The sequence below is a fragment of the Pelodiscus sinensis genome, chromosome 1 (assembly GCF_049634645.1).
Source record: "Pelodiscus sinensis isolate JC-2024 chromosome 1, ASM4963464v1, whole genome shotgun sequence".
Lineage (NCBI taxonomy): Eukaryota > Metazoa > Chordata > Testudines > Trionychidae > Pelodiscus > Pelodiscus sinensis.
The window spans coordinates 16,593,400-16,620,342 of record NC_134711.1 but is presented as its reverse complement, the minus strand read 5'-3'; the positions used below and the strand labels follow the sequence as shown (position 1 = coordinate 16,620,342).

The following is a 26,943-nucleotide window of genomic DNA, read 5'->3' as shown; positions in this document are numbered from 1 at the left end:
GTGAGATGTATGATAAAACTGCAAGAGTTAGCAGCAGAAGCATGAAAATTAATATACTTTTTGATTCAATCACGTTTGGAAAACCCAAGGATCTCAATATTAAAAATCAAATAAGTTTGGGAAATTGCATTAGTTCTGAGAAAAGAATTAATTCAGAGGTTGAACTCCATATGGCTTAAAATTCCCCTAAACTATTCTCTGATGTTGTTTAAAGTGGTGGTTAACACTTACCTTGAAAATCTGCAGCTCTTCCAGTACTACTTCCTCCATAGTCCACTTCTCCTTTGTAATACTCACAACTTTCAGTACTGTTCCTATGTCTGAAATAAAGGCATATAGTATAAAAGTAGTGGCTGTATTTCAGTATTAGTTGCTGTTGTGCTTCTGACTGATTTCATATTGACTCCCCTTCCCATTCTTTTTCTAAGTAAGGATATGTCTACACTACCTCGCTAGTTCGAACTAGCGGGGTAATGTAGGCATACTGCACTTGCAAATGAAGCCCGGGATTTGAATTTCCCGGGCTTCATTTGCATAAGCGGGGCGCCGCCATTTTTAAAACCCCGCTGGTTCGAACCCCGTGCAGCGCGGCTACACGGGGCACGAACTAGGTAGTTCGAACTAGGCTTCCTAGTTCGAACTACTGTTACTTCTCGTGGAATGAGGAGTAACAGTAGTTCGAACTAGGAAGCCTAGTTCGAACTACCTAGTTCGTGACCCGTGTAGCTGCGCTGCACGGGGTTCGAACCAGCGGGGTTTTAAAAATGGCGGCGCCCCGCTTATGCAAATGAAGCCCGGGAAATTCAAATCCCGGGCTTCATTTGCAAGTGCGGTATGCCTACATTACCCTCCTAGTTTGAACTAGGAGAGTAGTGTAGACATACCCTAATATACTAAACCTCAGTTATAAATAAAATTAAGAGAAAGAGATCGTGATTTAACATATTCCGGAATTTGCTTTCTAAAAACATCCATCCATTTTAGGTGCATGTATGGCCCCCACACTGTCATATCTTAGCAACTCAAAGTTTAAAATGAATTCAACCTCAGAATACCCTATGAGGAGATGTTAATTACCTACATTTTACAGATGGGGAACGGAAGCACAGCAAAGAGTTGATCAATGTCTCACCAGAAACTTGTGAGGGAAACACGGAATTGAACAAGTGTGTACTGAGTCCCACTTTGGTGCCTTAGCTACTGGATCATTCTCAGGGGAGCTGACAGCCTCCATGGGCCCCTGGATGTGGGGAGGAAGGGGCTCACATCTGCTAAGGCCCAAACGTGGGATGACTCATGAGACAGTGACCCAAAGTCATAGAAATTTCACTCAAGCAAGAGATTTAAAATGAAGTGGGATCCTTCATTTTAATGTAAATGACTCTTTGGGTCATCTCATATCTGCATTTCTGTTGTTAATAAATTCTAGCCATAGTAGCGAAGGGACACCACAACTGTGTGGAATTTAAATAATTTGATGATAGCAGTGAGTGACACCCATAACAACAAAGCCCAGTGGAGAGATATGCCAGAAAAAAGCCCTTTGCAACACTCACATCCCACTTATTCCTAGCAGGGGACTAGGAGCTGTATAAATCTTTGTGCAAAGGTTATACGTCTCCCTGGTAGAATACAGCACACCTAGAGATGGGGGTTGAATGTTTAATGAGCTGCGTATTGGACCGAGTGTTAGGCATGCTGGAATTCTAACCCCAGCTCTGTCACTGACACACCGCGTGCCTTTCAGAAACCCTGTGCCTCAATTTTCCAACCTCAGCAGCAATCACAACACTTCCCTATCTCAAAGGGAAGATGAAATGCATTGACATTTGCAAAACCCTTTAAGAATAGCAGGTTTGATCATCTCCTGCGACTCCTCAATAGTGTAAATTCTGGTTGATGGATTCCTAGATTTGCAAGAGACCTAGCACCTCAACTCTGCACCCCAAACAGACAAGTTGTTGAAGAGGCTTGGCTTGGATATCTGAAAGATGCAAGCCAGGACTGAATCAAGCCCATTCAGTACAAAATATTATGTATAATATTAAAACAAGAAAGAAATACATCTTAAAGCAAAGTAAGAGTCTACAGCTGATGAAACAACATCACTAGGCTGTCAAGTGACAGACAGAAAATATCAATACATGTTGAACTTCTCTAGTCCAGAACTGTCTGGTCCAGAAATATCTGTCATCCAGAATTATTTTAGTTAGCTGGATGTCCACTTTTCAAAGGTGTGGCCAAGTTTTCCCCAGTCCCATAAAGTTTGTTTACAACCACCAGTCCTACCTCTCAGTGTTCTGTGCTGTTATTTAGCCCTAATTTACCCCTAAATGTCCTCTAACAGCCCAGTAAGCAGTGGAAGTGTTGGTACTGCTGCTAGATAATATTGATCTACCCTCATCTGGAAAGTTCTCTCGTTCAGAACTGGTCTGATCCTAAAGGTGCTAGATTAGACAGGTTCAACCTGTATCTGCCTTCTGTGTTTGTAATGTCACCATCCTTATCTGGGCTTGCCCAGGGCAGCAGCAGGAACATCTACGTAACAGGCAGCCTTTCTAAATGCTCCAGAATCTTTGGTTGAACCCTCTGAAACGTATTTTAAACTCCTGATTGTCTGATGCCCAAAACCTCCGAGTTATTTTGTGTATTTTTATGCATGCATTATATCACCTTTGAAATATTATCTTTCAGCTTGAATTTCCACAGAAGAGATTTAAAATATAAAATGAAATAAAAACACATAGTTCTGATGAAAAAAGAGCTCACTTTTTAACTGACAATCTGCTGGAGCTATTGATTTTCTCTCTATTCCAATTATAGAGCACCACCTAGTGAGTACATGGCACCTAGCCACCTCCAAATCTCTACACTAAAGAATAATTATAATGAAGAATTAGATGTCAATGTTATCTATCAATAGCTAACCTGACAGGAGGTTAGCTATTGATCTAACATAAGATCATTTTGCATGAAAACCTATTTCAGTAGAGGCTAGCACAAAACCATGTACATTCTAGAATACTCCAAAACAATGTGTTAGGAAGCAAATCTTCCATTTCTATATCTCTGTTTAATTTTTTTCATAACTTCTCAGTATGTGTCACTTATGAATGATTTTGTGTGTGCGCGCATATGTGTGTATTGTGTGCATGCTTCAGATGTATCTTTTATACTTGTATTGTAGGGGTTTCATGATATATGGAAGTGCATGGTTACTTTCCTCCTTTCATAGCTGTCAGAAAGACTTCATTCAGAAAAACAAAGCAATAAAAGTTCTCCAATATTGGGGACACGGCTTGTTCTTGCAGAGACAATTGTGCTATGAGTGCAAAAGACATCAAAACGTTATTCCTCTTGCTAAAATCTCAGTCCATCTCACTCTTCACTTATTGGCCTAAAGTGTATGGATGCTGGAAGAGAATTCATGACACCTTGTTTGCTAGTGAAATTAGTACTTGTTAGAAAGACTGAATAAAAAGCCCTGAAGACTTAATTCCTGCACCTGTGAGACAGTTGTCTCTGAAATTCACTCCAGTCCCCAGATATGTCCCAAATAGTCCAGATTTGTTGAACGACCAAGCATGCTGCAGAATCCACCTATCCTATGTGATAAAGGGGAGGCAGTGTGGCCCTCTGGAGTGTGACTCAGGCTATCAAGGTTCTATTACTTGCTCTGCCACTGGCCTGCTGGGTGATCTTGGTCACACCACCACTTTGTGCCTCTGTTTCCCCATCACTAAAATGGGAATAATGTTACCTCTGTTGCAAATGGACTCCAAATTATCTTTTTCGAATTTATTTAGCTTTTTTATTATACTGCCCTGGAAGAAATACGAGAGCTCTTTAATTTACCTGTGCCTAGGAATATAACATCATACTGCCCATCTTCTGCCAGGACATGATCCACTACAATCTGCGTCAGCCTATACTCCACATTGATTCTGGTAAATACAGGTCCTCCAGTCACTGGGTAAACTGACTTGTACATCAGTGGATGGCGTTTTATAAAGCTAATGACATCATCTGGAAAGTCTCTGGTAGATTTAATCAGTGGGTCATAGGTTTTGCTTGGGCACTGAACACAAGAGAAAAAAAAGAAGATAAAAAGGACTTTTAAAAAAAATATTGATTATTTTGAAGGGTTCATTTTGCATTAGAAAAACATATTCACAAACAAAGCATGGAGATAAATGAATGTATACTATAAATGAAAAAAAAAGGCATACTATGCAGGGTCCTATGCAGAGCCCTCAGAAATCAGTGAAAGTTGCTAGGTGCCAAGACCAATTGAAAAAAAACAACACACCACATTTGTTTAGCTGCCTAACTACAGAATTAGGCGTGTAACTTTTGACATCCATTGTTTTTTCAACCTTGGCTTTTGTGTGTATATTGTAACTGTCTGATTGACAAAGATATACCCAAGATTTTATCAAGAAAGAAAGAAATTTGGCCTAGAATTGTAATACCTTAAGTGTGTGTCAAGTTTTCTAGTCACCACGACACGGAAGCACATTGGGCTGATCAGAAATGCATCCAAGAACTCTCTGTATGTTGGTTTCTTCAGCTTGCTCCTTTCCCATCTCCTCATCTTTTAATTTTTCATGTCTTTAAAAGCCTCTCTCTTTAATCCGCATTTCTGTTTTCCTCCACTCCCATCCAATTTTCCTATAGCTTCTAAAACTATCTGAACATGTATCATTTGTTTCACCCAGGCCATTGCCACTTCTGAGTAATATAAATTTCAGTGCCTTGCAGTAACACTCTCTTTCACAAAGGAGATGCATTTTCTGATATCACTTTTTCACCTGGACAATCTAGAAACCCTCTCTCAGGCAGAACTTCCAGCAAAGTAAGTGGAAGCACAGGTCAGCTGCTAGGTTGGGATAGTAAGGATTGGCAGGCTAGCAGACACATTATGATGATGAAAAAGGGCAATAGAGATTCAAGTATCCAGGCCAGATCTATAGTACCAAAGAAAGTTGACCTACAATATGCTACTCCAGCTTCAAGAATAGTGTAGCTGGAGTCGACATACCAAATGTAGAATTTCTGCAGCAGTGCAGAAGGTCAATGGAAGAAACTCCCCATTGACTTCCCTTAATCCTCAGGATCCAGTGGAGTACTGAGAATGATGGAGGCACCATCATGAGTCGATTTAGTAGAGTCTTACTAGACCCACTAAATCGAAACCTGGAAGATTAATCTCCAGAGCATTGATCTGGGGTAAGGGAAAACAAGCCCCCAGACTCTATTTCCCCCCATTCAAGTAAAAAAGTCAGTTTATGAAACTTATTCAAAATAGTTACCTTTGGGACTTGAGATATATCAGTAAATGGGTGTGAAGACCACAATCAAACAGTCTGTACAACTATGACACCTATTCATATGTTTGCACCACTAGCGCTAATCATGGTATCATTTATTATTACTATCATCGATCTGGTCCATGTCAGCAGTGAGATTAGGGTTGTATGTGGCACATTTTCAAGGGCTTTTCAAAAGAAATTGTATAATAAAGAGCAAACAGCTTTCAGCCACAAATGACAAGTAACATAGGAAAAAACACCTACAAATGCCTGATGTTCACAATTTTGTAACTATTTTTAGTATAAAAGTAGAGGTCCCAGGTCTCTCTTCTTAATCAGGCCTCAGTTCTAAGCATCTGTGGGAGTTCAGGACACCAGTCTAGAACCTCACACTATTAATGCGACGAAGAGTCCTGTGGCACCTTATAGACTAACTGAAGTGTAGGAGCATAAGCTTTCGTGGGCAAAGACCCACTTCGTCAGATGCATCTGACGAAGTGGGTCTTTGCCCACGAAAGCTTATGCTCCTACACTTCAGTTAGTCTATAAGGTGCCACAGGACTCTTCGTCGCTTTTGCAGATTCAGACTAACACGGCTACCCCTCTGATACTTGACACTATTAATATGGAAGTAAGACTTTGTCTGCTATTTGCCCAGTCAGAGAAAGTGCCAGCTGAATATCAGTAGAACTTCCAGACCGGAAGGTGCACTCAGTTATAGAAGAGCTAGAGGCCCATTACTTCAGATAGCTTAACAAGGAGCCAGGCAATTGAACTGGGTATGAAATAAAGGGAGAAAGGGAAGACCTGTTACATTGTCCACCTATTTTACTAGGATTGGCATGTGTTTTTCAACAGTTAGACTATAGTACCCTCTGGTGGTTCTCAACAGAAAATCTCCGAATTGCCAGGATATAAAACCAAGACATGCTTCTTTTTATCACTGTTGTATGAGGGTATGTCTACACTTGCACCCTAGTTTGAACTACGGATGCAAATGTAGGCATTCGAAATAGTCAATGAAGCAGGGATTTAAATATTCTGTGCTTCATTAGCATGATTTCGCTGGCGCGTTACTCCGATCAACAGCTGTTTTGAAAGTGAAAGTGCGTGCTGGGACGCGTTAGTTCGAACCAAACCCCTTGATTCGAACTAATGTTACTCCTCAAAAGAAGTCCTGGCGTGCACTTTCACTTTCAAAACAGCTGTTGATCGGAGTAACTCACCGGCAAGATCATACTAATGAAATGCGGGATATTTAAATCCCGCTTCATTGACCATTTCGAATGCCTACACTTGTATCTCTAGTTTGAACTTGGCTGCAAGTGTAGACATATCCTTAGAGCCACAGGCTGCCCTGATCTACACACCACAGAGAGGAGTAAAATGAGGCAGAAAAGATTCCCAGCTCAAGTGGGAGAAGTGTAAACAGAAGTACTGTATCTCCAAAGATTGTGTGAAGACACTACAGAAACTCATCCAATAACTCCAAGGTTGTGGTCTGACCCGGACCACTCAAAGTTACTGCTGTTAAAACACCACCTTCTGCATTACTAAAGCAGAACTGCTTAAGCACACTCCACTTGTTATGCTTGTGTCTGTTATTTAGCTCCTGTCTCCTATTTTCTTCCTATGTAGGGATTTACAGACTATGATCAAGCCACCTTTATTTAGACTCTCTCTTGTATAACCTAAACAGGTTAAGATCCTTGTGTCTCTCTTCATCATGTTTTCCAGGCCCCAAATTATTCCTGTAGCTCTTCTCTGAACTTTCTCCAGATATTCAGCATCTTTTTTTGGAACATGGACACTGCTACTGCACACACCATTCTGATTAAAGCCTTTTAAGTGAACATTGCGGCTTTCTATACATGTGAGAAAAATGATAAAACAATCCCTGTGCTTCCTGGGAGCCACAACATTCTTCGTGAGAAGAAGGGAAGTCTGATAAAGGAATCTGTGCTTCTTGTGCAAGGGTAAAATTAAGGCTTGGGATGAGATCATTTGCATCCCATCCTCTGCAGCTGATTTAAGCAAATGAAATAGAACTCATGCTCTAACAGACATATTTCAAATACCAAATGTGCAATGTGACTGATAGCCTATCTTGCGTGCCAATTAAAGACTCACTGGTTAGGAATTGCGACTCTACATATATTTTGACAACATTTAAAACATTCATAATAAAAACATTCATAATATATACTGTACATACTATATGAAGAACTGAACCTGCCTCCCCTTCATTGTTTATGTGCATTACTTGCAATCAGGTAACTGTCAGACTCAGTGTGTAGATAAAGTAGAGATTTGTTGACAAATGATTATTGAGGTCTCTCTTTCGATAATAGCTACAGGCAGTCCCCGACTTACGCGAATCCGACTTATGTCGGATCCGTACTTACGAACGGGGCTTTCTCGCCCCGGAGCTCGCAGGCAGCGATCCGCCACTTCGACCTCCGGGGCGAAAAAAGCTGCCCCCGGTGCCCCTGGTCTGCTGGGGACCATCTCCAGCAGACCAGAGACACCGGGAGCAAAGCCGCAGCCGCGGCGGGTTCCGGCGCCTCTGAGGCTTTGCCAGAGCAAAGCCTCAGAGGCGCGGCATCCCGCTGCCACTGCGGCTTTGCTCCCCGTGTCCCATGTCTGCTGGGGGGGGCGCAGCTAGTGTCCCCCCCCCCCCAGCAGACCAGGCTTTTGTTGTGGACCCTGGGGCAGAGCAGCTGGGGCGCTGCTGGTTGGTCCCGCAGCGCCGCTCTGGGCACTACTGGACCAACCCAGCAGCACCCCAGCTGCTCTGCCCCAGGCGTCCCCAAGTCAGCCGCTGCTGAAACTGACCAGCGCTGACTACAGGAAGCCCGAGGCAGAGTTGCTCTGCCCCAGATTTCCTGGAATCAGCCGCTGATCAGTTTCAGCAGCAGCTGACTTGGGGACGCTTGGGGTTCTTACATACAGATTCAACTTAAGAACAAACCTACAGTCCCTATCTTGTACGTAACCCGGGGACTGCCTGTACAAGGAACGACCTTCTTCTGACAGATCCATACTAGATCCACACTCTGAGACAGTGCTCTCTATACATGTATTGAACCTGTATTGATATCAGTAACAGTTTTGCACATGTACATTTGTGCAGAGACCTTGGATCCCATATTCATATCTAAATTCCATCTGTACAGTCCAGCCCAGCCAAAAAGTCAAATTACCTTGAAGTTTGGTAACTATTCTCTTTAAGTTAAATGAGTTTTATTTGCATATAAAACAGCACAAGCCTTCTAAGAAAGAAACCAATTAGAGGAAAGGTGGCTTTTGACTAAGGGTACCATTTTCAAAAGCACCTAAGTGACATGCCAGCCAAAATTGTGTTTTTCTAAAATGAATTTTAAAGGTCTTCATATGCCTAAAGAATTAGATATTAAAACTCAATGTGAATTAAGCATAACTACAATATTTGGTGCCCTAAATACTTTTAAAATCTGGCTTGCAGGCAGTTAGAAGCCAAAGTCTCACTCAGAGTTAATGCAGTTTTGAATTCCATGGGCCCACTAGGCCCAGATTTTGAGATATTTAGTCGCCTAACTCTCACTATCCTTAAAACACTTTTGACTGTGCCTAAATTACTTACGAGGTTTTAAAAGTTCTACACTAGATTATTGAGGTGTTACATCACTGAAAGGCAGATCTTCACTCTACATCAGCAAGTACTCCATGTCCTATCATTTAGAGTCAACCTTCAATTTGGTGTCCTGCTGTGGCTAAAAATGAAAGACTCAACTGGAAAATACAGTTGCTTTGGCATTAACTGCCCTGTGATAGTTATTCAGCGGGTATCTCTGGAAAACAGAGTTTGGCACAAGCAAAGAAAGATGAGGAGCTATGTCAATAGGATACTATAAAAGTCTCCTTTGGAAATATATATTTTTTTGCTGTGGGTTATTCCTAGTGGCATTCTGCCAGCATTTGCATAAAGTCTTTATCCCTGGTTGTCTGAGCATGGTCACATACATTCTTTTGTCTGATGCGCTTTCATAAACAAAAGACATTAAAAGGTTATTCCCTAGAGGTTGACTATAGTCAGATTCAATTATGAAGAAAACAATGCTATTTTAACACAGTGAATTTCTGACTGAATAATTTGCTTTGATATTATGTAAGAAGGAGAAATAAAGTGTGTGTGAAACAAATCTAAAAATCAATTCAAAGGCTAGTCAAAGCCCTTCAGATATTTTTGGTAAATTCAGATGGATCTATAGTGACAGCAGAAAAAAAAATCAGATAAAACAATAGCCGTAAATAAATCAAGCCATAACTAAACAGTACATGTTCAGGACAGGGGACATGGATTTTTTTTTAAATTCCCATCTCTCTAAAGTATCCAAATTTAATCCTCACCAATTTACACTGTTTTGAGACCTCATTAATAGATTACAATGGTGTAGTTCTCCCCTTCATTTTGTTCAATTTGGATCAGCATAAGTGAAAGTAGAATGAGGATGATTTTTTCCTGGTTCTAGATGTTTAAGAGCTCCCCATTGATGGAATTTATTTTTTGCTCCTTTGTAAATTTTCCTGTGACTTGCATGATCAGTTGCTAAATATGTTACACTTTATATGGCACAATCCACATATTCAAGGGCTTTGTGTGTGTGTCCTCCATTCAGAAATGAATCCCAGCCGCTCTGGGTATTTTTTTTTCTGAATACCACTTTGAAAATCTAAATTAGTATGAGACAATAAAAGATGTGATGGATGCTCCAAGGGCTAGCATATGAGACATTTAGACACCTTGTTCTTCCTTTCAGACATTTCTAGAAAGAGATGCAGGAGAGGTGGCATCACCTGTAAAATCTATGAGATGAAGAGCAAAATGTCTACCAATATGGAAACTCCCAAAGGCATGCATCCTCCAGTGTGTAGTGCCAGCATTCCCTGCCCATTGACTTCAATGGGCCACCATGGACACTTACACAGGGTAATTGGCTGGAGTAGAGTCTAAAGGCCTGATACAAAGCCCACTGAAATAATCGAGTTTTTCCAATGTCTTCAGTGAACTTTGGATCATGTCCTATAACAGCCTGACCATCAAAAACAGCTGGTCAGGTGCAATCCTGTTGTGCTTGGCAAAGCTGGCTGTGTCAATAGGCAGTGGCATAGGATACTGAATAAGGGAATGAAAAATTATTCTCAGCCACCAACAGGACTTTGCCCTTTGGCAAGTCACCAAACCGCTGTTTAAATCATTCTCCACCCATCGTTATAGAACAATCGCAATAGGCTTCAGTTTCCTTTTGTACTAATCAGCATGACACATGATGTTAGGGCCAGGCAGCAAAGTGGCTTTTCATCTTTTGGAACCCGAGATCACATCCTGACATTTGTCACAAGTGAAAATGAGAGGGGTGATCTCCACCCATTCTATAGAGGACATTAGTGCACATGTGGAAGTACTAGATATGGAAATATATCTCACTCTGAATTCAGTGGCAGTTCTACATTCACATTAGAGGAATTCTACTCTATACATGTTCTTATATGCCCTAATCACCATAGTATCCGAGCACTTTCCAGTAGTGCATTAAGTGATGTAACTAATGTCTGTTGGGGAGAATTAGTTTAGCTGTGGGTGGAAGCCTACAATACACTTACCCACATTATGAGGCCACTTATCAGAGGACCGACACTCCAGCAATTGATCTTCTGGGGTTCGAATTAGTGGACCTAGTAAAGACTCACTAAATCAAATACTGAGGACCTCCCTCATTGACCACAGCAGTCCTCAAGTCACAAGGAGTAAGGGAAGTCTACTGGGGAGTTTCTCTCATTGACCTTCTTCATTGAGGATGGTGCTGAAACTCGGCTTAAAGTATGTCAACTCCAGCTACGTACCTTAAGCCGACCTTCCTCCTGTAGTGTAGACCTCGGCTAAATCACTCTACCAACATTTGTTAGTTCTTGGCTTTCATGAATTAAATTAAATTTATGAATATAAATTAAATGGTTTTAAAACCCCACACAAACTGTTCACACATGTTCAGCTGCTGTGTAAAATCTGATTCACAAAACGTTAAGGCACAGATTCAATACCCATTAAAGTAAATGGGATTCTTTCCACTGACTTCAACAGGAGTTTGATTAGACCCTATTTGCTTTGGGTCCAGTGATGATCTCAGTTCTACTGACATATACTCTATAGTAGTGCCAGCAATATTGTTACAGTTACTCTTAATGTACACAACCATATCTGAGAGTTAGGAGGTGTCCACTGATTAGGGAGGTTTTTGGTGCTCTAGACTCAGGATTACAAGATTCTACTCCCAGTTCTAATGCTGGCCTGCTGGATGACTTCAGGAAAATCTCTTTGAACCTCAGTTTCTGGATCTGTAAAAAGGGACACTAATATTTACTTCTTTTCTATAACCCTTAGATATATTATTGATATACACAATTCTAGCTCAAATTGCCCACTCTACAATGGGAGGAAATGAAACCACAGAAGCTACACAGAAATTCTGGAGAAAAGCCACCATAACTGATAAGCTAGAGATGCTTTTTTAAAATTTTCTCCTATTGGCTATGCCAAAGCACATTTGCACTAATAAAATCTAAAATCAGGAGATGGTAAATAAAGGCTAATTTTTTTCAACTGTATGTTAATACAGGTTAATTTGGTTTCAGCGCACACAAGTAAGGTTGTAAGGATGAGATTAAATTTGTAGTGTAATATAGTGTGTGTGAATACATCACACAAAATACAGAGATGTGTTGCACTGCTGAGTCAATATTATGTGCAAATATATGCTAATAGTCTCAAAAGTAGATGCCAAATTTAGGCCCCTAAAAATATGATTTATCAAAATCCTGAACATGTTGTAGCTTTTGCTGAGGTCAATAAAAGCTGCTGGATGCTTAGCACTTTGAAAATATGGAAGGTGTGTGGGAGCCTAACATTGTAGTTAGTTGTTTTTTAAAATTATGACCTCTAGTCTTTGCATTTCCTGACATCTCTTGACTTTAGAGAGCACCTTAAACAGTGCATTGATATTTACTTTTTGCATCTTTTTTAAAAATAAAATGTAGCTATACGTATATTTCAACAGAAGGACAAAAGGTAACAGTTCCAAAAAGTACTTAGATGTCTTTTTCCAAAATGACATCAGAACTTAGATGCCTATATCACATAGAAAATCAATGAGATTTGAGCTCCTAAGCTCCTACGTCACTTTTGAAAAATTAGATTTAAATTAAGTCACTTGGGCTCTTTAAAAACATTACTCAAAATTCTGCATTTTCTGATTTGCAGTGTGTGAAGTTCCAGTGTTTATTCTGCATTTGGTTTTCAAATCTGCCTTCCAGCACCATCCATGTATATCTCTTTGGATAGAGACAGTAAATAATATTCAGGAAGGTCCACAGGGAGGCTCAGAAAACACAATTTTGAACTAACTTTGTTGATATGTCATGCAGGCCCACTGGCTAGGCACACACAGGGAGCAGCAAAACAGCAAAGGTGGTCAAGGACCAACTTTTTTTTTTTTTTTTAAGAAAGAGAAATATTTTTTAAAAGACTCAAATTCCCTTGGCTGATGCCTGATCCTGGATTGAACCAAATGAAAAAAAAAGTTAGTTCAGGTGGATTTGGAATCAGCTGCTCCTCTATTCAAAGTCTGCTGTACCGAGTTCTATTAACTGCCTTAAACGTGCTGTATCACTGCTCCTGACCAAATTAATGGAGAGAATTGCTTTTAGGTTGCCTGGAATAAAAAGAATCCGCTAAGTGACCCTGACTTTGCAGGTGACACTGTACACCTCTCCATAAAGCTTTGCAAGTCCAAAAGATGACAAATATTCACTGAGTTCAGAAAATCTGCTCCTAATTGAAAGATGATTCATATCAGGCAAAGCATATTAGAGTAAGGAGGTTTCCTCAGGAAAACAACAAAGTGAAATGCCTCATTTAATCGGGCCTCCCAATTATAGTGTGGAGATCAAAGGAGAGATGAACTGGAGAAGTGAGGAAAGCATTCCAGCCCAGAGAGATCAGGAGCAACAGGGAGGTTAGTCTACAAATAATAATTTAAACTGTGTAACCTCATTGTTTTAGAAACATGCTTATTACAGCTGCAAAGTCAACCAGCAAGTGGGCTAGTGGGAGTTTTTGGCAGAGTGTCGGCTTTGAAGGATGCTTCCTGCAGGGCTCTGTCCAGTTAGAATGAGATGTACAGAAACCCCACTACCTGCATCTTATCTACACTGAAACAACAGAGGTGACACAAGAGTTAACATATAATCAGTTGTTTCATATTATGAGAAGGAACTCTACAGAAAAGTGAGAGAGAAGAAGAAAGAGATTACATCTGAGAATCTCATTTAAGTTTTAATTATTTTACATTTTTTAGAAAATGCAATGCTTTGAAAACAAAGAGCCCAGAAATCCAGAGCTGATGAGGTGCTTAAATATTTATGGTTATAGCCATAAGAGTAGCCAGATCAAAAGACTTTTTTTCCCTTAAATTAATCAAAATCCTTCTATTTTACTTTCTGCTGGACAGAACTTTATAAATCACTAATTATAAAAGTTGAAACCTTCAGAATATACTTTAAGCAGAAATTTTGGAGATTTTATCCTGCTCTTTTTCTAATATTAATGGTAATTTCCTGGCTAAAACGTCAGTTAAGGTACGTCTACACTACAGAAGAAGAAGCTATTGCTGTCGATTTTCCAGGGTTTGAATTAGAGATCTGGTTAAGACAGCTAATTTGAAGTGAAAGGGACACTCCCATTGCTTCCGGCAACCCTGCTTTTTCGAGGAGTAAGGGACAGCGCCAAAAGCCAAGTTAAGCTACTTTGACTTCAGCTACACAATTACTGTAGCTGAAGTTGCGTATCTTAATTCAAATTTGTCCTGTAGAGCAGACATACCCTTAGTATTTTCTAGTGACAACTGAGGACATGCAATCTCTATTTTAAAGAGGCAAAAGAAAACCAGAATCAGGTCCATTTGAAAAAATGGACCTTTGTTTCAGATCTACCTGCTGCTATTTTTGATTTGTCCCTCTCTTCACCTCCTAAATTCCAGCATATTTCAGTTATTTTCTCCTTGTTTAATGTTTGTTATTTCCTGGCGAGTCCAATGAACACCACTGGTATAGCCATGGATTAAAGAGGCATACATCATATACTGACCAAGCCTAGGAGTGAGGTGTATCAGTGGACCCTAAACTAACACCAGAGGGCAGGCAAACAATGCAAGAAAGAAACTGAAGCAAAAAAGTAAAAGAGATGTAGCTGTGTTAGTCTGGTCTTGCTGAAACAAAAGACAGGACTATGCAGCACTTTAAAGACTAGTAAGATGGTTTATTAGGTGATGAATAAACCATCTTGTTAGTCTTTAAAGTGTTGCATAGTCCTGTCTTTTGTTGAAGCAAAAAAGGGATCCTGTTACTTCTATACTATATAGTATTGTGAAGTCACGATATCATGCTCATACTGGGAGTTTATCGCAGAGTCAAACGGCCACAGGAAGCATTTCGTCAAAATTTATGTATCAGCATGGTCTCACTATATATAGTGAACAGCTTTATTTACTTAGATGATAATAACGTCAGTTGAGCAGAATGTTAAATTAGGGTAACAGTCTCCAGCTTCTGTATAAGTGCTTAAAGGAAGCTAATGCATTTCTGGAAGCCCACAGGGAATACATTTCACTCTGTGTTCATTTTTAAGCACTCAGTAACATATAACAAAAAGAAATAGAATGAATCCCATATGAGCTCTGGATGCCTTAATTGTGTCTTAGTAATTAGGCAGATCTTTCTATTTTCCAAATTAAAATATTAAGAGCAACAAATAGTCCTGTGGCACCTTAAGGGACGTCTAGATTACAAGCCTCTTTCTAAAGAGAGTATCTAGACTGCAACCATTTATTTCGAAAAAGCAAGCTGCTTTTTCGAAAGAGAGCACTCAGGCAGTCTGGATGCTCTCTTTTGAAAAAGCCCTGTTTGCATTCAATAGCGCCTTTTTTCGAAAGAGCACTTTCGAAAAAAGGCGTTATTCATCGTAAAATGAGGTTTTCTCAGTCATGGTTTTGGTTTAGCCTGTCACAAGATGGGAGCTCCACCTCTTAATTTGAATTTGGAACCTAATTCGGGTCATCACTGTCATACAAATCAGGATCAGTCTACAGCTAAGGCCTTAAGACAGGCTGGCTGGCTAGTCAGTCTATGTCCTTACTGGCCATCTCACTGAATCTTTTGGTGACATGATCTCAAGCTGAGCAGCAGCATTCCTTGGTAAACAGGCTTTGTAATTCATATGTCTTCCTCCTCTTATGTTCACACCAAAAAGCAGATGAACTTGAAAACTTGAACTAGTATTGATGGAGATCCATTGCTGGGTATAACTACAAATATTCTTCTTGCTGTCTATGTCCTACAATTTAATATGGAGCAGAAGTGGCCAAGAATTTCTCTGTCTGAGGGAAAAATGCTCAGTGAAAACTTGTGAAAGTGGCATTCCCATATCCTGAGTGTTGGTGGTAAATGCAAAATGGGTGCCTGGAATGTTCAAACTTTGTCCAAAACAGTTAAGTCTTCCTCCTCATCAAGCTGTTCAAAAGCCTGAAAAGTGATACCTGTGCCTTATCTGAAGAACACTGCCCCGAGCCAACAGGAAAAAAAATGTGAAGACTGCACATTTTTGTTCTTATGCTGCCCTCAGGGTTGCTTGAGCAGAGTGGCTACTGTACTTTCAACTAATGCTGGAACAGGACTTGTAGCTGTGGTAGATAATTAATGAGCAATTTATCCTGACTGGGGTAATAAATCCTAAATCTCAAAGTTTAAAAGATCTAGGAGTATTCCATCTCACTAAAGACAAAAGATTCCTGTATTAAAAATGCTAAATAGAAACTAAACGTGTACTGTGTAATATTTAATTATACAATATATTCACTTGCAGAATACTTTCTTCCCTTTCAGCCAAATCCCCTACTCAATCCTTGTTCAGGAAAACTATTACTGACATCTACTGACAAAAGATTGAGTAAGAAGGCCCTTACTATTTGACCCTAAATTTTTATGGAACCATTCTCCCATAGCTGTTATCAGGTGTTTAAAGGAAGTAACTGTCGACTTAGGGGAAGGGTTATGGAATGTATTCATTTATCTTTCAATCTTGCAACATTTAAAATTGTTTCAGATAGGGCCATCCACATCAGTGATACAGATCAGTGCTGACAGGGTTACTGACACACACACTTCCTTGTGAATCTCAGTTCAGTCATGTGATGGCTAATACACACATACAAATTAATGATCTTATGATCCCTCCATTACTGCAAAATTGATAGTATATTCCTCTTTCTTGGGCCTTGCAGTGTCAGAAGAGTAATTCCAATTAAGAACATAAGAACAGCCATACTGGGTCAGACCAAAGGTTTTTCAGAACTCTTGGGTGAATACCATCTGGTCCCAGTGACTTGTTACTGTTAAGTTTATCAATTTGTTCCAAAACATTCTCTAATGACACATCAATTTGGGACAATTCCTCAGATTTGCCACCTAAAAAGAATGGTTCATGTTTGGGAATCTCCCCAATATCCTCAGCTGTAGAGGCTGAAGCAAATAATTTATTTTGCTTCTCCGCTATGACTATCATCGAGTGCTCCTTTAGCATCTCAGTCATCCAAAGGCCCCACTGTTTGTTTAGCCAGCTTCCTGATTCTGATGTACTTTAAAACATTTTACTATTGATTTTTGAGTTTTTGGCTAGCTGTTCTTCAAACTCCTTTTTGGCTTTTCTTATTATATTTTTACATGTAATTTGACAAATTTTATGGCCCTTTCTATTTTCCTCACTAGGATTTAACTTCAACTTTTTAAAAGATATCTTTTTATCGGTCACTGCTTCTTTTACCTGGTGTTAAGCCACAGTGGCACTTTTTTTGTTCTTTTACTGTGTTTTTTTAAATTTGGGGCATACATTTAAGTTGGGACTCTATTATAGTGTCTTTGAAAAGTTTCCATACAGCTTGCAGAGATTTTACTTTAGTCACTGTACCTTTTACTTTCTGTTGAACTAACTTCCTCATTTAGGGGGGTGGGATAGCTCAGTGGTTTGAGCATTGGCCTACTAAACTCAGCATTGTGAGTTCAATCCTTGCAGAGGCCATTTGGGGCAAAAATTCATCAGGGATGGTACTTCGTCCTGCTGTGAAGGCAGGGGACTGGACTCAATGACCTTGCAAGATCCCTTCCAGTTCTAGGAGATAGGCAATCTCCATTATATCTACATCTTGTGTAGCTGCCCTTTCTGAAATTAAATGCGACAGTGCTGGGCTGCTGAGGTGTTTTTCCCATCACAGGGATCTTAAATTTTATTATATTATGGTCACTATTTCTAAGTGGTCCAGATATATTTATCTCTTGAATCAGATCCTGCACTCCACTTACAACTAAATCAAGAATAGCCTCTCCCCTTGTGGGTTCCAGAACCAGCTGCTCCAAGAAGCAGCCATTTAAGGTATCAAGACATTTTATCTATAGACAGCATGCTAAGCCTGTGACAGTTTCTGGTTTTGTGAGCCCTATTTTATACCTATGAGTAACTGCACCTGTTGTTTTTTTTTTAGTAATGAGCTTGAGTGTAAATGTTAGTTCTAGCCTAAATTGTCAAAGGTGGCTTCTACTTTTGAGTACCTCAAATGCTGGAGGCCAGTCAGAGACATGTTGTGCCTGAGTTGTACATCTCATTTCCCACTGACAGACAAAAGTGTTCAACTCAGGCCCTAGGTATTTCTGGTTGGGCAACCACTAGCTGTAGAGTCCTAAATTAGAGTTCTCTATTTAATAGTTGGATCAAAATTCTTACCTATATGCATGTGCATAACATGGTGGTCTGCCCCCTGTTGAATAGGGGGCCTGAGGTCAGTCAACCCTGGTCAGTTATGTCAGATCAGTTGGGAACGGGGATAGGACTGTGAGAGCTCAATTGGAAAAGGAGTTGTAGAAAGGAAGTATATTTCTGTGGCCAGGCCTGGAATAGGAGAAGAGAAAAGGGAAAGGTCTTGGGACCCTTACAGCCTGTGTTGGTCAGTAGAATAGCACTGTTGTGTGTTACAGTTAATAAACTGCCCTCAGGTTTGGGCTGAAAGACTGTGAGCATGACAATGTCCACTGAGAGGGGGATGAACAGAACACATATGAGTGAGAAATTTACTGAAAAGAAAAGCAAAAATTAGATAGTGAATTACTGTCAGAGACCAAGGAAAGCTCAGGTCCTTGGTTTTATCTGTCATACAATCAGTTTCTCACAACAAGGTGTGATTGTGTAGGTTCTTGGATAGGAAGGGGAAAGGCCTATGGGACAATCTCTGTTAAGATGCAGACTAATCTTCAGAGAGGTTTGAGAACTTCTGTCCAGTCTATATTTATGTCTCGATCTACACAGGGCATCTGTTGCTCTCCTCTCAGCCCCAGCATGGAACTTGCCCTCTTCTCTACACATGGCTAAGCTGGCCCAAATTTTTCCAATTCAATATTTTTTTTTAAATTCCTAACAAAATTATCATTTTCTGACCAACTAAAGAATAACTAAACCTTTTTTCCTAATATTTGAAATGTTCATTAAATTATACATTTTGAAATAAAAGGAAGCTGGGGTTTTTTTTTTACATTTTTTCCCTGTTTTGCCTCAGAGCATTTACTGATTTAAGCTGTACTTTTTCTTCCCATTAATCTTTTTTTCCCCCCACCAGGATAGCTTAAACATTATGATAATTAATTACTTACGTTACTTTAAAACAACTTGTATTAATGATAGAATTGAAATCAATGATCACATCTATGGCAACAGAATTTTATCAAAACTAAACACTGTAAGTTATAGCACAACACTGAAAATTGAGATTTAAACAAAACATATCATCGTCATTTAATTGTCTTCACGGAAAAGTACTTGGCTCTTTATGAAGTGTTGATGTCTCAGAGAGGATCTCCCCCTACACGTGGAAATATCACCAGGAGTAGGCTAGAATGGGAGAGAATCAGGAAATAGACAGTCTGGGCACAATGTTATCTCAGAGAAACGGAAGAGCTATGAAGAGGGGTAGGGAGAAGTCTGAGCTGTTAACATGAGGGCCGGTTGAGAGGATAATTTAAAACATCCTGAAAGGGAAATACAAGTTACCCGTATATTAAAAAAAGGATAATGGTCATTGAGTAAAAATAGACATATACATTTAAAGAGACACTTACAGTACCAGGCCGGGGGTATGGAATACGTCCTTCATATTGTACCCATCGATGATCCACACTTTCTTTATGGGCATAAGGACCATTGAAAACAGCTCTGATATCAGCCATGCTGTAAACACAAACTGCAGAGCCCTTGAATACAGAGCTGAAAGAAATTAAGTATCTTTATAAGTACATTTTAAAATTTTCAGTATAGGCCTGATTCAAAGTGAACTAAAGACAGCTAAAAGATTTCCACTGATTTTCATAGACATTGGATCAAATCCCATACCTGATCATTATTGTAATGGACAGTGGTGCTAATTATGTATGGTATACATTACAGCTTTGGCCTGATAAATGCTAATATATAGTTTAACTGTGATTTATAGATTAAAGCTTTGGACTGCTAGAGCCTAGGTTTGTTAACTTTTTGGCCACTCTGAAGAAAAACATATTTTAGTCTGGTGGATGAAGGATCCAGAGACCTATTGTTCCTTATTCTGACTAAGACTGTGGGGTGTGAATGTTAGAGATTTAAGGACAGCCCTTTACATTCAGTTTGTATTTGACATGATGTATTTTAATTCTTGTACAGGGAACTAGAGAATTGGAGAGACTTGTAAATAAAAAATAAATAAAATGTTACGTGTGTTTTCTAAAAAAAAGACATTGAATTATCTAATTAAAACCAAACCGTAGGCAAGTCTGTTTATCTTTCACTTCAGGTGACAAAATGGACATCCATTTATTTCTGTACAGCTTCCGTGGCTATGGAATTAGGTTCAATTTTGTCAATTTGTTTACTGGATTGTATGAAGGTCCCTAGAAGGTTTGTTGATTATGGCATTGATCCTATCGATAATGTATTACTTCACAGTATTCTTACAGTTGATATTTATAGTATCTTTCATTCTTTGGACACTGGACTGAGACCCAAGGGACATGAATTCTACTTCTGCCTGTGCCACTAGCCAATTATGAGACCTTGGACAAGTCAAGTCACTTCTCTGTGTCACTCTCCTGCCTCCACCTCGTCCCCTTTGATTAGTCTGTATAGATTATAAACTCCCCAGGATGAGAACTCCCTATGTGCATGTTTCGCATCCAGCATCGTGGCACCCAGATCTTGGTCTGGGCCTTTATGTAATACAAATCAATAATAAAGACTACTACAAACTGAGATAGAAACTGTGTCTAGAATGACTGCATTCCATTCTATCCACAGCAGGTAGATTGCATGACACGCAAAAACAAGATTAGACATTATTAATATTGGGCAGCCAAACACTCAAAAGTTAGGAAAGGCCAGAAGGAAGGCTGCCAGTGCAAACTTAACTCACCCCCTTGTGTGTATGCATTATGCTACCGTCTCTAACAACATGACTACATGCTATTTTATCTACAGGACTTCTGCTTCATTTACTTCACAGGATGCAGGGTGCTCACTTAATCAGCAACTATTCAATATCTTGTTGTAACTTTACTGTTCAATGTGTGGCCCCCTTCAAATCATGGTCGGAAAACAGAATGATTAATTTTCTCAGATTTTCTATGATGCTAATCGCTATAATATCTGAGTGCTTCACAAACATTAGTTATGCTTCCAGTCCCACTCCCCTAATGTAAGGTGAGAGGATATTAGCTATTACCATCCCCACCTATAATGCCAATGTGTCAATGTGACAGCACACCCCACATTCTTCATTAAAAACTATTATGATATGATTATGGCACATTATGATGTATTTTATGCAAGATAAGTCATGGGAGGCTGGGGACATGCAGACCATGGTGTTGCAGCACTGCTTACCCTGGATAATAGCCATTGATGGACCTATCTTCCAGGAAATTATCTAGTTCTCTCTAACTCTTACAACTTTGCCTTCACAGTATCTCCTGGCAAAGAGTTCCATGGGTTGACTGCCTGTTGTGTGAAGAAATACTCCCTTTTGATTTTTAAAACCTGCTGCTTCTTAATTTCATCGAGGGACTCCTAGTTCTTGTGTTGTGTGAAGGACTGAATAACATTTTCTTACTTTTTTCACATCAATCATGATTTTATAGACCTCTATCAATGTCTCCACTTAGCTGTCTCTTTTCCAAGCTGGAAAATTCCCAGTCATTTTAACCTCTTCTGCTGTTTCATACCCTTAATAATTTTAGTAGCCCTTCTCTGTAGCTCTTCAAATCCCAATATATTTGAAGGGTGGGATGACCATACTTCACACTATAATCAATATCTGAGAGTATCATGGATTTATATAGTAGCTTTATGATATTTTCTGTCTTATCTATCCCTTTCCTAATGGTTCTTTGCATCCCCATTAGCTTTTTTGACAGTTGCTGCACATTGAGTGGATATTTTCAGAGGCACTTTGAGAAGTTAACCTAATTTGGACCCTGACCTTTTGTACGTATTGTTGAGATTGTGTTTTCCAATGTGCATGACTTTGCATTTAGCATACACCTCAACTTCACCTTCAGTCTCACACTTCATTGGCTCTGACTCCCTTCCTATAAAGCCAATTCCCCTCCCCCCCACCACTGGAATTTTAATTCCTGAGAAAGACACTGGATAAAAGGTTCCTGCCATTTGCAAAAACTATTTAAGGCAGGGGAATTACATCACTGTGGTTCTTCACTGGCCCTCTCCCTGAGAAGACTCCTGAAAAGGCCTGAGCAACAAAAACTGAACTGGGGGAAAGTGCTGGACCCAGACTGAAGGGACTTTGAGCCTGTGAATGGAACACCCTGGGATTCTACACTGTCAGCGGTTCAGCTTACCCCTTAAGAATCTGCAGCCTGCCAGAATCATCATTTAGGGTGAGCATTTGCTATTCACACACACTTTCTTTAGTATGTTAATCTTAGTATGTTTCTTTAGTAGGTAATCTGCTGTGATGTGTTTGGTAACTCAATAAATCAATTACAATCTATCTTTTGTAGTTCATAAACTTATTTTTTTTAAACCGGCATGTGGGAGTCAAAATACGGAGTAGAAATGTGCTGTATATTTCTCTCCATATTGAGGGAGGAGGTGAATTTTATGAGCTTACACCCTAAAGTTCCCTGTGCAGTGCAAAGTGGTATAATCTTGGGTTTACTATCTCGGGAGGGGGGGGGGGGAGTGGGTGCATGCCCAAGGATCTTGGAAGTGCCTTAGCTGGAACATTTCCATTAAGAGCTGATCACAGCATCTGCATGTACTGTAGCTAGTAGTTTCTCTACCTGTGTGTGTGCTAGTAAAAGTGCAGGCTGGAGCCTGAAAGAGGACTTGGAAGGCTGGTCACAGTATTACAGTGTAAAGGGAACCCAGGCTGGTGGGTCAGACAGGCGCTGTGGCATCTCAGTGCCAAGAGCCACCGTAGGAGGAACCTATCACAGTCACTGTAAAGTGCTTTATTGCCAAAAGTGACCTACAGCCATTTCACTTGAGATGGCATATTGTTTGATCTCACAAGATAATCAGGTTCTGGCAGCAGAGGAGAATGCATTTATTTCAAGTAGATGCTGTCATAATAGATGCTTCAGGGTATTCTGTAAAGTTCATCTTTTTTTAATTTTGAAATTCAACTTCTTAAAGATTTTTGTGAAAAAAATCACTCTGTTTCTTAACAGAATCTTTTAAAACCAGGCACTTATTTAGATGGCTACATGAAGCATAACTCTAGGCACCCATTTTTAAAAACATTGGCCTATGTTATCAGAGGTCTTATTATGCAGGTCTTATTTTGGAAAATTCCCTTTGACTTTCAGAGGTTTGTGCCTGAGTGAGGCCTTTAGGATTGGATTCAGAGAGCAAGCGTGACACTACACATACCTTGTAGTCGTGAAGACTCCATACACTAGTGGGTTTCTCTCATCTCTTGTGGAAAGTAAGAATATATCTTCTGTAATGGGAAAAGTTTATTTTTATTAAACAGACTATTAACATTTTCATATTCACCACCCTATCATGTGGATATACATAAAATTAATCCTTACACCAGTTTGATTTTGAAGTTTTTTGTCCTGTGAATTGTCCTGAAGTTCCAATTCCCAGCATCTAGGGTGTTTTTTTCCCCTAACTGGAATCAACTGAACTTCTCCCCAAATGGGAAACACTAAGTAAAAATATCAGGGCATAATTCTAATTGCACTTACACCAGGTATACATAGGAGACTTGCCACAGTATAAAACTGATGCAAGTGAGAATCAGAACACTGCCCCAAGTTTCTCTAAATTAAAGCCAAGAACTGATTATATAACAAATTAGTAAAGATCAGTTCAACTTACGTAGTTCATCAAAGTATGTGTCTGCTCCCTCAGGGCCAGGTATTGAGCACACCAGTTTTGCTTTCAGGAAAGTTGTCCACTTGTTTATTAAGCTCCGTTGACCTCCCATATCATTCTAAATAAAAATAAAAAGATTTGCTTAATGACTAAATAAGGCACTTTTATATAAGCATCTAAAATTTCTGCTCATCCTCTTCTGAGCAGTGTTTTCAGGCCATATTTCTAGTCCACCCTTTATATATTTAAAGTAGAAAAGGGATTAATGGGATTAATGGGAAATGTTTAACACAAACATGGTTTCACAAGAAATGCATATGATCATAGGCTGAAATTTGAATGGTTTTGGTATTATCACATATGGGATTTTATTCTTTTACTCCTAGTGCTGAAAAACACCTAGTTTGAACAAATAAAAGTTTTTCAAAGTTCAAACATACTAAAGCTTTGAAAACCCCTTTTTACAAACTAACCATTTTTCAGCATTAAGAATTCATTCCCCCCATTATAGAAAAATCTATTTGCAAAGTTTAATTAAACAACTCCATAGCAGAAATGCCCACAGCCACACCACTCCCAGACATGTGGTCTCTTGTCATTAAGAGGAAGTCATTATGGAATTAATGGGTATCTAGGAATTTTTTTACATGCAGAAAAATGGTGAAGATCATTTTTTGGGAGGTGGCCCCAAATGCAAATGATTAGCCCTACCAATGGTTGCACAAGCTGACATATACTGTTTGTGATGTGTAAACAATTCATAGGGAGGTTTGTGGGAGGGCAAAATTTGGTCATATTATTACAACTTACATTCTTGGTGAAGTATCCCTCCATATTCCATTATAGATAATTTCCCTAAGGCCACATTTATGGCACTAAGAAATAATGGTCAAAGGTTTGGGGATCTTCTAAAGTATCACATATAAAACGAATAGGATAATGTGACCAAAACTGCTTCTGAAATATCAGTTTGTATGACACAATGCACTTAATTCGTTGTTTAAAACAAAAGGAGTTAATTCTGGAATAAATTTTTAAATTTTTAAGGAGTCAAATGCAAATACATAGTGACTAGATGATAATTATTACAGACATCCAAAAGCATGGTCTTACATGTCAGGAGTTGCAAGGGGTTGTTTTTTCTCCCATAACACATTCTCAGTTATGAGAGAAAACCTCTCTGCTAACCTCTCTCTTTTCTGTATTTGTTTCTATTAAATATTTTAGCTCAGTTTCTAATTTTTTTTAATATATTGCCTTTTGAATCAAAGTTCTTACAAGAACTGTCACCTCTCTGCTTAATTTTCTAAAGTTCTTCCCAGCCCACAGGTTTGCATCTAGCCAACAGATGTATTACACAGGTGTCAAAATTAGCAGCCTTAAGTGACTAGTAAAGCATGCTCGGTATATGTGTGTTCTGTTGGAAGGCACAGCTGAACCCTCTTACACAAGCAACCACACATACATAAACAGTAAATAGCTCTGAGCTTTTCATGCATCTGGCAGGTCTGTTAACTAAATTAAATCTCTCTCTTCTACCAGAGTTCCCTTCTGAGCTCAATAGCGGGTGCTGCACATTTTCCAAAGACTGAGTAGTAAATGTTTGTCTGGTACTTGGAGTGATGCTGGGGAAGCAATGAATGTTGGGAGTGGACTGAAAAACACAATATCAAGGAAAATGTATAAGAAGATGAGAGTAGATTCTAGACATTCCACTGCTATGACAGACTGGAAATTATATAAACATGGCTCACAATCCTCAGTCCCGATCAAACAGCGCTCTTAGGCACCAACTTAACATTAAACACATTAGTAGTCCCATTCAGTTCCTTAAGGTAAGCAAATGCTTAAGAACTTTTATCAGGGCCTCAGCAAGCAGCTGGGCCTGTGCTACATTTTGCCAATACTATTTAATTTCACATATCGAAACTAAGAGGAAAGTCAGCCTCTTGTGGCCTGCCAGCTCTACATGGATGATCATCAAGTACACTATAAAGTAACCATCTGCTACAGAAATTAGAAATGGAAAAGCAGTTCCACTCACAGCATCCTCTGTCCTCCAGCAGGAGCTCCTAACCCTCCAGGAGCCTCTGGCTGAAAGAGGCAGTGAGAGACAAAGCTGAGCACAGGGGAGACATGGGAGAATCGCTGTTTTTGAAAACTTCGGTATCTAGCTAATGCTCAGCTCTACATCTCTTTTCCACCATATCTGCATGATACTGTTTCTTTGCTTTTTAATGCCTACTCTGATAGCTTTCTAAAGAAGATGGAGCTGGAAAAAATATACAAGTGTGGATTGAAAGGGGACAGGAGCTGACAAAAGTTGTAACTGCTCTATGAACTGGTGGAAAGAACCCAGCCCATGCCAATAAATAGTCACAGTCTAGGAGTTGTTTCGGACTTCACCTGCTCTTGGATTGCCAGGTAGCTACAATAGCTACTACTGCTTTTTATATCTGTGCTTAGTGGAGTAAGGACTACCTTTCCTCTGGGATGCATACTTCACCACAGCACCTCTAACAACCTCAGGACTTGCAATTTGCTCAGCAATTTCACCTATGATGGAAGTTGCTTATCTGCCTGCTAAAGGAGCACAATAGTGTCCTGTGAACTACAAAAGCATCCCATTCCAAAACTGCAATGGTTCTGCCCTATAACCTGGGCCTAATCTGGTAATGCATCACCTTAGAAAACACCTCTCTTCCTATTCAGTCCTTAAAACATCTGAGTCTCAGAGAGGTAGTTGTGTTAGTCTTAATCTGCAAAAACAATGAGGAGTCCTGTGACACCTTAGAGACTGACAGATTTATTAGAGCATAAGTTTTCATGGGTAGAACCCACTTCATCGGATGAGTTGGAGTGGAAATTACCAAGGCAGGGATGTATATAAGAACAACAACAAAAGTTATTCATCAAGCGTAAAGCCGATGTTAATGATGTTAATCATGTCAGGGTGGATGTGTCTCATTCACAGCACTAGATGTGGAGATGTGAACATCAAGAGAGGAAACTGCCTTTGGAGTGTGTTAACCAGTTAAGATTCTTATTCAATCTTAAAACGATTGTATTGAATTTACAAATGAACTCTAGTTCCGCTGTCTCCCTTTGTAATTGGATTTTAAAATT

The 26,943-nt window shown here is 39.6% G+C and overlaps 1 protein-coding gene across 4 annotated transcripts in view; it reads right to left on the bottom strand.

Moving 5' to 3' along the window:
- The window catches only part of SEMA3D (semaphorin 3D), a 215,505-nt gene that overhangs the window by 24,316 nt on the left and 164,246 nt on the right, over window positions 1-26,943 (bottom strand). For all 4 annotated transcript variants that reach the window (XM_014570492.3, XM_006117129.4, XM_075926244.1 and 1 more), the window contains 5 exons: window positions 23,821-23,935; window positions 23,365-23,434; window positions 19,563-19,707; window positions 3,856-4,078; window positions 232-320 (listed from right to left, as the gene is read on the bottom strand). In XM_014570492.3, coding sequence (XP_014425978.1) covers window positions 232-320; window positions 3,856-4,078; window positions 19,563-19,707; window positions 23,365-23,434; window positions 23,821-23,935 — 642 coding nt within the window. The remainder of the gene's footprint in view (window positions 1-231; window positions 321-3,855; window positions 4,079-19,562; window positions 19,708-23,364; window positions 23,435-23,820; window positions 23,936-26,943) is intronic.